The sequence below is a fragment of the Hoplias malabaricus genome, chromosome 6 (assembly GCF_029633855.1).
Source record: "Hoplias malabaricus isolate fHopMal1 chromosome 6, fHopMal1.hap1, whole genome shotgun sequence".
NCBI classification, from domain to species: Eukaryota; Metazoa; Chordata; class Actinopteri; order Characiformes; family Erythrinidae; genus Hoplias; species Hoplias malabaricus.
Window position 1 is genome coordinate 8,924,853 of NC_089805.1, and position 14,101 is coordinate 8,938,953.

The 14,101-nt window shown below is 41.7% G+C and overlaps 1 protein-coding gene across 3 annotated transcripts in view; it reads left to right on the forward strand.

Moving 5' to 3' along the window:
• olfm2a (olfactomedin 2a) overlaps nt 1-14,101 on the forward strand; it is a 128,637-nt gene that overhangs the window by 89,659 nt on the left and 24,877 nt on the right. For all 3 annotated transcript variants that reach the window (XM_066674269.1, XM_066674267.1, XM_066674268.1), the window contains exon 2: nt 13,799-13,948. In XM_066674269.1, coding sequence (XP_066530366.1) covers nt 13,799-13,948 — 150 coding nt within the window. The remainder of the gene's footprint in view (nt 1-13,798; nt 13,949-14,101) is intronic.

The window sequence follows — 14,101 nt, forward strand, 5'->3', positions numbered from 1 at the left end:
GCTGTGAATTTGCCACAAAGTGCAAAGCTGCCTCGAGCATTTTCCTCGGGGCACCTCCAACAGGTGTACGTGTGCGGGGCCTGTGTTTAATAAACACTACAGACGTTATCGAGTGGAGCAGCCAGATAAGGACCTGGGCTCAGCGTGATGTCAATAGAGGCCAGTCACTAATTATAGCACTCCAGCCGTGGACTGAATCACCGGAGGGTGTTCACAAATACGCCATCATTTATGAATGGATTGTTTCATATGCATGATGTGTGAGTTGAGTCTAGACTAAGGGCCATTAAGAGACAGATGTGTGTGTGTGTGTGTGTGTGGGGAGGGGGTAGTTAAATCAGAAATCAATCTGATTTAGTCACAGAAGTGGAAATGACATCACCACTGAAGAGGGAGCAAATGAGTGAGACATAAAAGGAGAGAGAGAGAGAGAGAGAGAGAGAGAGAGAGAGAGAGAGAGAGGAGATCACTGCATGAATCACTCGTCCATTGGGAGTAGCTGCACAGTGTCCCACAGGTCCAGTTAACACAGCATCATACACTCCGTATCTCTCCTGCAACACGATGAAATGTCAAACCAAAGGTGGAGGAAATTCTCCCTAATGACTTTATCTGAGAGAAAGGGAAACAAAGAAGAGAGAAGCAGATCTGCACAGAGACAGACGATGCAGATAGGGAGGGAAGGAAGGAGGAATGAGAGGGATGGGGCTTGGGGGTGGAGGGTTACCACACTGAGGGATCTAATGCAAATAAGAAAAGGGTAACAAGAGGAGGAGGAGTTGGAGGTGTACAGTAAATAAGAGTGTGTGAGAGAGATTAAGTTAAACAGAGAGAGACAGAGAGAAGGGAGTGTTAACAAGCCAGAAGAGAAAATTTAAGCAGGTGATAAGAGAAGAGAAGTGTAAAAAACAAAGGAAGACAAGACAATAAAAAACAGCAAATGACAAAAAGAAGTAAAGATGAGAAACAAAAAGAAAAAATGAAAAAAAAAGATTAGAAAAAAATGGATTGTGACATCATAAGAAGTTGTAAAACATCGAATATTGAATAACTTCCTCAGAAGATTTCCTCACCACCAACAACAGAGGATGTGCTTTTAAAGAAAAGTGGGTAGGGGATTGCATCATGCAGCTGACCCCCAACAAGTGACCTTCATGGTGCAGTGCCCAAATCAGTATCCCTTTACAAACATTAGAAAAGTAGACTTTTCTGGGTCAAGCAGAGGCTGGATCCATTTACAAAGTCTGTGAGTTTGATCCCAGAGCAAAATATTAGCTTGCATAGTATTACAAATGATAATTTCTTCAACAAAAAAAGAATAATATAATAATAACAATAATTTTATTCAACAAAAAATAACCAAAAAAATAGTTTGAAAATTTGGAGTGAGGTGAATTTATTGGCCAGTCCTTCACAGGGCAACACACACTCACACACCCACTCACACCTATGGACACCCTTGAATCGCCAATCCACCTACCAACGAGTGTTTTGGGACAGTGGGAGGAAACCCACGCAGACACAGGGAGAACACACCAACTCCTCACAGACAGTCACTAGGAGGAAACCCACGCGGACACAGGGAGAACACACCAACTCCTCACAGACAGTCACCAGGAGGAAACCCACACGGACACAGGGAGAACACACCACACTCTTCACAGACAGTCACCCAAAGGAAGCTCACGCAGACACAGGGACAACACACCACACTCCTCACAGACAGTCACCTGGAGGAAACCCACGCAGACACAGGGAGAACACACCACACTCCTCACAGACAGTCACCTGGAGGAAACCCACGCAGACACAGGGAGAACACACCACAGTCCTCACAGACAGTCACCTGGAGGAAACCCAAGTAGACACAGGGAGAACACACCACACTCCTCACAGACAGTCACGCGGAGGAAACCCACGCAGACACAGGGAGAACACACCACACTCCTCACAGACAGTAACCCGGAGGAAATCCCATATCCCATATCCTCAATCCCATAAATTTTGTACGCATTCACAATCATTAGAATAAAATATATTTATTTAAATAAAAATAAAGGATATTATTGGGGTTCTAAGTATAAAGACTGGTGTATATATGCTTTCAGCGAGGTTAAATATGTTTAAACCACTGAAAAAGCTTCACAACAAATGAAAGTAATAGCCCCTGGACTCCATTCTGACAGATGCATTTTGCAATTCCTGATCCAGAATTTCACTTTATAAGCTTTTATTTCGAAAGCTGTTTGTTCCTGACTTACCCACATGCAGGCAATGGCATTGTGCAAGATGGGATCTGAGCCACTGCGCCTCAAACAGACTTCCATTTCCAAGTGAAATTGGCTTGTGTGCAGTAAATAAAGTGTGAGCTTCAAAATATCTGCTACAGACTCATCAAATACCTACACACCGCGCCTTGAATGGGGCCCACAAAAATTAAGGCAGGAAAAAGTGATATATACATGTAATTCAGAGCAGTGTGGGAGTGTATGTGTGTGTGTGTGTGTGTGTGGTAAAACACACATAAGCCCCCTGCTCTCCCTCCTCTGCCATTTCCAGCAGACGAAGGGGAAATTGCAGTAGATCGAGGAGGTGGGTGGTAATGAGTCCAGGGGAGAATCTAATCAGCTCTTAAATTAAAACTTCAACATTTATGCAACATTAATGAATGGATAGCATATTTATGCAAAGAAAAAAAAAAAAGAAAAAAAAAGCTCGCTGCCATCCTCAGGCTCACGTGCGCCGCTGCCGTGTGCCATGTGCCAGGAGTGGGAGACGCCCAGGTGACTGATGGGATGCTTTATTGAGCTGAGAAGCTGCAGTTCGTGGCTCTGGGCTATGGATCCACAGCTTAAACACATCTGACAGGTTTGGACAGGAAGCACAGGAAGCTGCAGGTACGGCAGATGCAGAGACAAAACACAGGTTAAAGGGGTCTGCTCAGGGCTGTGCTGGAGAATGTTGGAGATATGTAGGGGATTAGGTTAGTCACGTGCTGAAGAAGAGGGTTTTTTTTTAAAGGGTGTCTTAAGTGAGATATTAAGCACTCAACTTATAACAGAGGTCTTCAAATCCAGACCTTGAGTCCAGGTTCCAGGCCAGGGTTTTAAAATAGCCACCCATGGGCTGCAGTCATTCATTCATCATCTGTAACTGCATATCTAGTTCAAGGTCACGGTGGGTCAGGAGCCTAGCCTGAATCACTGGGTGCAAGGCAGGAATACACCATGGAGGGGGCACCTGTGACGTGCACACACACACCTACGGGCATTTTTGAGTTGCCAATCCAATTACCAGCATGTGTTTTTGGACCATGGGAGGAAACCGGAGCAGCTACAGTCATGTGAATTTTCATTATTAATTAAAATTATTTTTTTGGTCATAGACGACATACTGGTGAGCGATTATCTGGTTTCAGAATACAACACTAATGTAACCCAGGAAAAAATAGATGTATCTCATACACAGCTCCTCTCCCTGCGCTGGAGAGAGTCTCATAACACCCAGAGGCACAGAAGCCCACCACCTCTTTGCATTGGGGTGTAAAGAGTCCCACAGTGTGACATAATAAGGAGAAAAAGCAGCTAACCTCTGTTAGCCCTATTAGCATTTTCATCATAGGAGCTCACGGAAAACTGGTAAACTACAGACACAAGCCACGTATTCTTTTATCTCTTTAATTTCGCTCTGTTTACAGAGTAAATAACCTGACTCCACTGTCCCTGCACTCTGAGGGTGGAACAAATTCTTGGATGATAATGTTTTATTGAGACTGTCTGCCTAAATGATTTGTCTTTTTTGGCTTCAAGTTTAATAATGTAGTTCTTCTCACCTGAAAATGTGAGTTATTAATGAGTAATGTCTCCACTCCTCAGTAAAGTTGAGTCTGAATCTCAGATGGTGTCCCTAAACCCTCTGTAGAGCACAGTGCTGGTAATAAAATAATGGTTTTTGCATTCACATTGCATTGTATGTCAGAAATAATAAGGTTCGTGATTTGCTGTCAAATTGTGTCTAATTACTGTCTGGGTGCAGTATTATTAGTATTTTTAGCTGATATGTGCACTAGGTAGGGAGTATGGTGCTATTTGGGCATATTTATATACAGCTCAAGCTCCTCTCTACTGACTGACACAGATAAAAACCACAATGCACATAAATAGGTCAGGGATACTTATTTCTTTCATTGTAACTTCTACATGAGGATGAAGTGTTGAAAGAAACAGAACCATTTCACAGTTTGTGTGTGAGTTTTTCTGAGTTTTAGTTTGAATAATAAATACGCACCCAATATAGTGACTACTATACACAGTGAAATCACCTGCAAGGCATGGATAGCTACAATTGCTAATATAACTGGCCAGGTATAGTGTCATACCTGCCAATCATAGTAAAAAAAATAAAATAAAATCCAGGCCTGGAACCTGGATCAAAGGTCCAGATTTGAAAGCCTCTGCCAGAAAAGTGGATGTTTGGGCATTTTGATGCTTGAAACATATGCGATTAATAATTTCCGTTGCATCCATGGCCTCTCCAGTGAAAGTCTTGGAGAGCATAATTTTCCTGGCTTTCTGAGGGAAGGTAGGAAAGCTGTCCATCTGCCCCGTCACTCAGCTATAATGGTGACACATGTCTGTTAACTGATCGAATTCATTGGTAGTTAGTGTTCTCCTCCAAGGGTGTAGAGTAACCTAATGATGTTTTAACAGCAGTATGGATTCCATGTTTTAAAGTAAGCATGTCCAACCGCCATCTTCCCTGCTTAAGGGAGTTCAGAGTTCACTTGAATGCACTTGTTTTTGATGCATCTGCCTTCTGAAGTGTTGTGTCCTCATACATTATCCAGATATTAACAGTACCCTACATTTCATCGATATCCTGAACACATTGTTCCTAGTAAATATAGCTAGTACACTAGAGAAGTGCACATGTTTTGAGACACAGTCCTGGAGAACGGGGTCGTATCTTACCAGGAAAACAGCATCAGTCTCAGCCAGCCGATGACTTGCTTGTCCAGACAGATCATTCAGAGGAGAATGGGCTTATGTACGGTGTTGTCACACACCAGCCTACAAACTTCCCATGACAGCCACCTGAGCATGGCTAACTGAGACAGATAGGGGTGTGTTCCATGTCTGGATTTCAGACAGTTTTACTTTACAGAGAACGGGAGATCTGATCTGGAGGCAGAGTTTGAGCACCACCGTACTAATTAATCCATAAAATATATTGTTTTTATCATTAAATGCATTATTTATTTGTTTCATAAAGTTTGTGGGAGGGGAACTGGGAAATTTGTTTAATAATAATACATATACCTGCACTCTTATGAGTTCCATCTAGAAAAAAGCACTGCAAAAGAATGTGCATCGATTTGTTCTGTCCTTTTTTTTCACAAAAAAAAGTTTGTGTGAGTCTTGGTTCATATAATTTAAAGATGATGATTTTGAAGTTGGCTTTGGTGAACTGAGCTGCGCCCCTAAAAAGATTTAAAAGGTTGAATTGTGGACATTGATAGAGATTCATTCATTCAAAGGTAAAAGGTCTTGCTGAACAACTTGGAGTAACTCAACAAACTGTTTCCAATCCTTTACTCATGATGGGTTCAAGATTCAAAAGGAAGAAAAATGAGTGCTGCATGAATTGACCATGAAGGTGACCGTGTTGTGAACTGTTTGAATCTGTAACAAACAACAGAGAAATTCTTGTGATTGGTACTAATAAGTGGAATTATCATGTAGGACCTGAGGATATGAATGGGAGATGAAGGCTGTGCTGGATTAGGAACTTCTGGAACCAGGTGAAACTGTTAATGCTGATCGCTACAAACAACAATTGCTGCAAATGGACCAAGAAATCTGGAAAATGCCTATTTACGGCAAAGGATTGTGTCCCATGAAATTCCTTAATGACAACGATAGACGTCAAGTTGCTACGTCTGTGAAGGAAATGGTATTGATGCTTGGAGGTGAAGTTCTCACAGAAAGCTTTCCACTTAGAATCTAATTCCTACTCTAAAATCTAAAGCTCTTAGGATTCAGTAAAGGATGGACAAATTGCCTAAAGATCCCCTTGATTTCAGAAAGAAAAAAACAAACTGTTGGGTCAGCAGGTGTCCACTAATGTTTGGCCGCACTTAACTTTGTTTCTGCGGTGAGAGGATTGACCTTGATGATTGAATGGGTACCGTTGGGATGATGGTGGATCGATTGTCAGAGGACTTGGCTCTGGTTTGAGATGGCCACTCATTGGCCAGGGGTCTTATTCACTTCGCATAATCTGTATTCAATTCTCTGGCCACTTGTTGACCAACCTGCCTCAGTCAGCCCATATAAACAAGGGACGCTTATAATACACTCTCCCAGATGGAGTGTGTGCTGCATTGCACTTGGTCTTATCTGATTCTTCTCCTCCCTGACCTTGTTTGGCTTGTGTATTGTCTATTACGCGAGACTGGAGATGTGTACAGATTGGATTGTGCCATAAGTGCAGTAACTCTATTATGTTTTGTTGTCTGCTGCTCTGTGACAAAGGAGACACTGTGCTTCATTCTAGTTTTATGTTTGTCATGGACCAGTGAATTTGATACAGATGCCCTTGGCACTTCAAATATGACAGAATGCCATTTGGCTTCAACAACGCTCCATGCGTTTATCAACGTCTACTATTCTTCTTCATTCTGATCTAAATGTAATTACACACAGCAGGTAAAAGCAGATCAAACTCAATCTGTTTCTTCATTTCTGTCACAGATTCTGTGTTTTAATTTGAGGTGTTTAGGAAAAGAACTGTGGTGCAACAGATGTTGCTGTCACACAGCTCCAGTGTCCTGGGATTGTGGGTTCGAGACCCGTTCCAGGTCACTGTCTGTGAGGAATTTGGTGTGTTGTCGGCATGGGTTTCCTCCCACAGCCCAAAAACACATATTGGTAGGTGGATCGACTACTCGTCTCTAGGTGTGAGTGAATGTGTGAGTGTGTGACACCCTGCGAATGGACTAGTGCCTCCTCCACATTGTGTTCCTGGCACCCAGAGATTCCGTTGGAACTCTGGACCCAACTTGACCCTGAACTGGAACAGAGTTTACAGACAATGAATGAATGGACTTGTCAAAGCAATTTCAAACTTATATCTTAGTAGTTCTTTAATTATTATTCAATTTTACATCGTGTATATTGCTATTAATTTGCTCCACTGCAGATCAAGGCAATATTAAACTCATTTTGTCAGCGCTCATCTCATACTCTTTGGAAAACTTGTGTTAGCAAGAGACATGGCTAATTTGCAATTAAAGTGAAAAAAACATTCATACGCCTTGCCGATGTATGTAATTACTGACTTTTTGAATCAGCTTATATTTAATATTCTTTTACGTCTTTAATTTGCGTTCTGATTTTCACATAGACATCATTCAGCCTGATGCAGCATGAACCATTCACACTGATATCAGATCTAGGTTGCATTTTAAAGCTAGTGTGAACAGCAGAACAAAAGAAATCAGATTACGGCCATTTTTACCTGCTGTCCAAATATTAATAGACAACCTTTGAATGAATTCAGCTGATTTAAGGTGAGATTAATGGTGAGCTGTCCCAGCACAGTTTGTATGATCTTCAAAAGAAGCATACAATGAAATGGTTTGCTCCAGAGCTTCAGATCACACCCTTTAATGCCTAGCATAAGCTAGAAATGTATAAAAAGTGCAGGGCAATTATTGTGGAGCAGGGGAACTGTGTACTTTGAAGTGATAGAACACTATCCAATATATTTGGGATTAGTTGTTGGATATGTTTGGTTCACAGCTAAATTTGCCAATGTGTAATATCAACTCCTCACAGCAATGTTCCAATATCTAATGCAAAAGCCTCTCTGATAAAAAGAGGTAAAATAATGATAAAAAATTGTGTACAATATAAACTTATGGAAGACCCCTGCAGATATTCAAAATGTAATGGTAGATAGGATAGATTTTAAGCTTTTAAAGACGCTAGTTAATAATGAACAACATTTTTCTCTTTACATTGAGGTTGAGGTTGAGGATGAGGTTGTGCCCCTTGTGAAAATCGTATAGAGGAAACCACATGCAAAATGCTTCCCCTGTCTTTTCCATTATTGTCCAGAACTCACACACTCACGCAAAGGGCAAGCATTCATATCTGTCCAAGCTATTCTTATAAAAGTTGGCATCTACAGCACAAGGGGAGGTTTGTGCTGAATGAGGATCGAGGCTAATGATGGTGGAACTGCCTCAACCTCGTCAGGACCCGGTCTGCAAATACACAATCTCAAAATTAATAATGTTGGAGGGAGAGAGTCCAGACAGTGTTTCCATAGCCTCAGGCCACCACATACATACACACACAGACACACCTTCAGAAGAACAGAATGGTGTGTGTGTGTAAGTGTGTGTGTGTGTGTGGCAATGTACTAGGTCATGGACCAGGTTTTGTTGCTGTATTTTTAGATCACTAATCTTTAATGCCGTTTTAGGTGATGCTTCAGTTTTTGGGAAAGCAAGGAGAACTTGATGCTGAAAATAGAAGGCAGAGCCATCCAAATTAAAAACGGAGAGTAGGGTAGGGCCACAGGGGAGGGGTGTAGGAGGAGGAGAAGAAGGCAGAGGACAGAGGGATCGAGATGAAGAGATGGTAAACAGTAAAAAGTAGAAGTAGGAGAGAGGGAACGAAGTTATTAAAGCGATAAGCCACTAAAGGTTATGAGTTATGATGTTTTTTTGTTATGCTTTAGGGGTGTTGTGAGGCAGAGAGCAAAGCGAAGTGTAATTGCTTTGATAAAATGCAGACCTTACAAGGATACACCAAGTGACTTTTCACCAAGCAACCTCTAAAAACTTTAATACTTTTAATTCTGTGTGCACCTAACACCAGAGCATGTAAATACACTAAGGCTCAGCAGGCCTGGGCCTAAAAGGAAGGCTTGTTGGTGGTGCCAACAGGGGGCGCTCTCCCAATGGTTTGTGCAGTGATAGGGACACTGTACAAAATAAATGGTTATGTCTTTTGGATGAGACATAAAACCAAGGTCCTGACTCTTTGAGGTCATAAAAGATCTCTGGTCATTTCCTGCTTAATCTCTAACTGTGGTCACTTCTGGCCTCCTTAACCTCTCTAGCTTCAAAATACTTCAGCTCCGGCATTCACTCTCATCTCTTTTCTACTTAACATCTGATGTATGGTGATTGGACTGCAGCAGATTGGCTACAGGCTCATCATAACAACGGATGTGGTCATTCGTGTCATTCATGCTTGCGGCCACTCCATACAGAATTTAAAGTGCTTTGGTGATCTAGAAAAGTGCTGTAAAAGTATAACTACCATTCATTGCTTGCTCCTACAGATTTCTAAGGTAATGTAATAAGCTTAATCAGATTTAACAGTTGGAACAATCCATTATTAAATAATTGATCAATAATTTGCTGTAGCTGAGATATCACCCTCAATGTTCGAGTATCATTTTTTACATAAATGGCACAGTTCACACCTGGTAGTAACCTTCCTCTTGTGTTAGGGTCTTGACCGACCCGTGTTTAGGTTTTAAATGCACACATATATTCCATAAATTAGTTTGTTGCATCAAGACTTTTTGACTTTGTCAGGAACTTCTATTTCAACAAAATAATACATTTTTTTAAATAAATTATAAAATGCTCTTATTAAAATTATGGCTTTTCTGTTGTTAGGGTCAATTTCGACCCAGGTATAATTTTAAATCAGAAAACAACAACAACTGCCAAATCTGGACTCATAAACACACTGTACCCCAACAGCCTACAGCTGGCTCCTCCTACAACCACTCGAGCTTCAGTTAGGGGCTTCTATCTTTGTCTGTTTCACAAAACAAGGAAAGACAGACATGTCCAGACATGTAAGGCCCAGTCAGTTTAGAGTTTGTGTTTTGTAGAGTGTACATCTCCAGTTTACAGTCTGCAACAATGAACAATTAAAACCAGTCCTTTCATGGATAAGGAAGAATAACAATGTAAACAAGAGGTAAGAAACAAATTGGTTGATAATTAATAGTTTTTAGGGTGTCTTATAGCTGATTTAAGACATGGGTCAAAACCGACCCATTAACATAAGAGATGGTAACAGAAAGCTAACACAGGAGGAAGGATAACGTGTGTCCTGAGTGGTCTGATCATAATTTTCTAGTACCATATACAGATGTGAACGAAATAGTTACCCAAACCACATTCAGAGGTGGTCATCGATACATATGACTACCTTTTTCTTGTAATGTGAACAAAATGTGTCAATGAATCTCAGACAGAAACAAACAGCACCCCTAACAACCACCTCACTGCCCCAGCCAGGGGTTTCTGATTGAATGATAAAGTCAAATGATAAAGCTTGCGCTCTGACTCACACATTGAAATATGCCTCTCCAAATTGTTTCTCTCACAATAATCTGAAATAGATTTAATTTCAACCTGTATATAATTGAAAATAGTTCATTTTAGACCATTTTTGGTGATGTGATTATTATACTTCTAGGACACATGATGTGAAAAATATGATCAAAAGTGGTCACAGGAGATGTTTTTTAATGCCAGGTGTGAACTGCTAAGCAATTTTGGCATAGGATTTGACTGCATTTAGCAAGTGAAATCATCAGTGAGGTCAAGTACTGGTGCTGGATGATATGTTCTGAATCAGTAATGACACACTTGACTCACCAAAGGTATTGGATGAAGCTCCACCACTGCAGGAATTGTAATTCCAGTGCTTCACAGACCAGCGACCCGGCTAGCTGGTGCTTGGTATTGGTCATGCTGATCTGCTCCAGTGTTCCATTCTGCGTAATGCTTCTCTGGAAATCATACAAACAGTTGTCAGCATTGAGTTCACCTTAAATTATTTGCTTACACATAGTGCAACCTTTGGACATGCAATGCACTTGTATAAAGCACACTCTGCATTTTATAAGGCGGGAGAAGCAGTGGCCAGATTTCAATACCCCAAGGGTGGAAGAGATATAGAAGGAGGGAGGATGCAGAAAGGAGGAGGTACAGAGGGATTGGCAGCAGTGACAGGAAGTGACAGAAAGCTTTGCTAGCACACAGGGTGGTGGCTGCTTTACACTCCTATCACATAGTCCTTCTGTCCCCAAAGACATTTTAATCTGATGTGGGGGTGAGAGCGGAGGAGAGAAAGAAACAGGGGCTGAGAGGAAAACGGGGACGAGCAAAATGTGTTTTTTTTTTTACGTCTTCCGTGTATGCAATCCATCTCCGATGTCATTTCTCAAATGGCTTCTTTCAATCTCACTTTTATTTCCCCTGTCTTTCTCTGTCATGTGTGTGTATACATTAAGCTGAGCATGGCTGCATTTCCCTGCATAGCCCCCTGTGTCCGTGCTGTTTCTAATAGGATTAATATGAGGGGCATCCATCCTGACCGCTCCCGCGAGTGCAAACAGCAGCTCCATTGATTCCAAACATCTCCATTTTGCTGTCAGGCCCCAGGCCCAGGTCCATTAGAGCCTATGGCTTCTGACAGCAGATCTTATCCTGACTTTGTTGCTATTAGCGACGAGGACTGGCACGGATCCGATTTTTTTTGCCTAAACACACGTCTAATTTTATCAAGGCAGATTTGAAATATTTGAAGCACTTTCTTTTGTGGTCTCCCAGTGGCCCGAGTCCAATACAGCCATTAGGATGTTAAATAGATCTGCAAAATTGGAGGGAATGCAGTGATGTCTGGAATTGTAAGTTTTTTGATACCGACAAAATAGAAGTGGCTGATGATGATACTCTATATTTTCATCATCTCTATATTTTCATGAGTTATGAGTAAGACACAGTGTCTGAGTCTAATCCCAAAATACAAGGTCATTTATTGATAGTTACATTTGTTAAGCGCCTTTTAGATACTTCAAGACCGCTCTACTATCAACACAGAACATGTGGATTTTTACATGTTGGATAGTTATTGAATAGAATATGATTTATTTAGTAATGCTTTATTGTTACAATAGGGCAAGATTGCAGTTGACCTATTCCACTTATTTAGACTTTCTCAGCTGTTGTTTCTAGGTACTATTTTTAGACTAGTTTTCATAGATAAAGTCATTCAGTAACTTTATTTGCCTGCAGTTTTGGCAGATCACACTTGGCGACCACATCTAGGCTGGTTCACTTCCACACCACCAGACTCTTTCAAACCTAGGTTTAAACACATTTTAATTGTTAGAACGCTTATTAGTTTATGGTGCTTTTCCACTGCATGACTCTGCTCGACTCTACTCAATTTTTTTTGCTTTTCCATTAGGTAAATTTGGTTCCTGGGACCTGGAGCCAACCACTATTTCAGTACTTGCTCGTTCGTGGTTCCAAGTGAGCCGAGTAGGGACTAAACTTGATGTGTAAAACTTGCAGAGCTCTGACTGGCCAGAGGGACTTGTTAATCAGAATGGAATGCAAACATCCTGCACAAACTAGGCGATTGTAAAATCTTCAAACTACAGTAGAGATCACATGTGTTTTTATCCAACTCACAGCCGCAGCATGTATAATTGCAGTGCAGTCTTTTGAAGAAGTTCAAATGCTCCATGAATATGTGGCTGACAAAATAATCTAGCAATACTTACAGTTACCACCACCACTGTTGTGGTTTCCAAAGTCCACAGTTCCTGTTAGAGACAGGGTTTCTCAGCGTCACCAGCTACATTTGGGTGTTGTGGGGATTTGTTGAGGAAAACCAACCAAGCCAGTAGAGCCAAGTAGAGTCGAGTAGAGTAGGTACCCTCCAGTGGAAAAGTGCCATTAATATTCAATTTGGTCTGTGTTGCACTCCGATTCAAAGCATTAACTACTGTTTATTGTTTCCTTGGCTTTGACTCCATGCCTTGTGATCATGGTTATGCTTTATGTCCACTTGGTCTGATTACTCTCATGGTCTGAGCCCATGCAATGTGGGGACAGCCTTCAGCTCAGAAAGAACAGTCCATACAAATCTACACAAGGAGAGAGATTTTTGAAAGGCTTGCGTGCATAAAGCCCTCATTTACAAGAGAGTTCAGTGAGGTACCATCTATTTAGATGTGAAGTACCTCATGGAACTGGGAGGTAACTCACTCACTCGTCCACTTACTTGCTCACTCACTCAGTCACTCACTCACTCACTCACATGCTCAACCACTCACTCACTCACTTACTTGCTCACTCACTCACATGCTCATTTACTCACTCATTCACTGACTCACTCACCCGCATGCTCATTTACTCACTCACTCACTCACTCACTCATTTACTCACACACTCACTCGCTCACTCACTCACTCACTTGCATGCTCATTTACTCACTCACTCACTCACTCACTCATTTACTCACACACTCACTCACTCACATGCTCATTTACTCATTAGCTCATGGATTCACTCACCCACTTACTTGCTCACTCACTCACATGCTCATGTACTCACTCACTCACTCACTCACAAGTAGGGACTGCTCCATAAGGTGGTGCATTTGCATCAATGTCAGTGTCCTTGCTTTTGTTTGTTTGTTTGAGTATTTTGATTTGCTTCTTATTAACATCACTTTCTATATGAATATACATCGTCATCATCATCTGGTGTGTGTCAGAAAAGTGCAGACACTTCAGGGCAGAAATGTGTTTACACTAATGACAGACAGAGATCACAGCAAAGGAAATCAATGCAAGACGATCAGATCTGAACAAAAACTGAAGTTTTCTCTCTCTCTCTCTCTCTCTCTCTCTCTCTCTCTCTCTCTCTCTCTCTCTATCCCTCTATCTCTCCCTCTCTCCACAGGCCCTGTACCCGAGCCCGGAGGAGGGCTGGCAGATCTACAGCTCAGCTCAGGATGCAGATGGGAAGTGTATCTGTACGGTGGTGGCTCCAGCCCAGAACATGTGTAACCGAGACCCTCGCAGCAGACAGCTCCGCCAGCTCACAGAGAAGGTGACAGCTCCAGAGTACACAGCCAAGAATCACTCAGTCACTCTCTCTCTCTCTCTCTCTCTCTCTCTCTCTATCACACACACACACACAAACACACACACTCACACACACACACACACATACACAAAGTCAATATGCTCCACTTACTGCAGA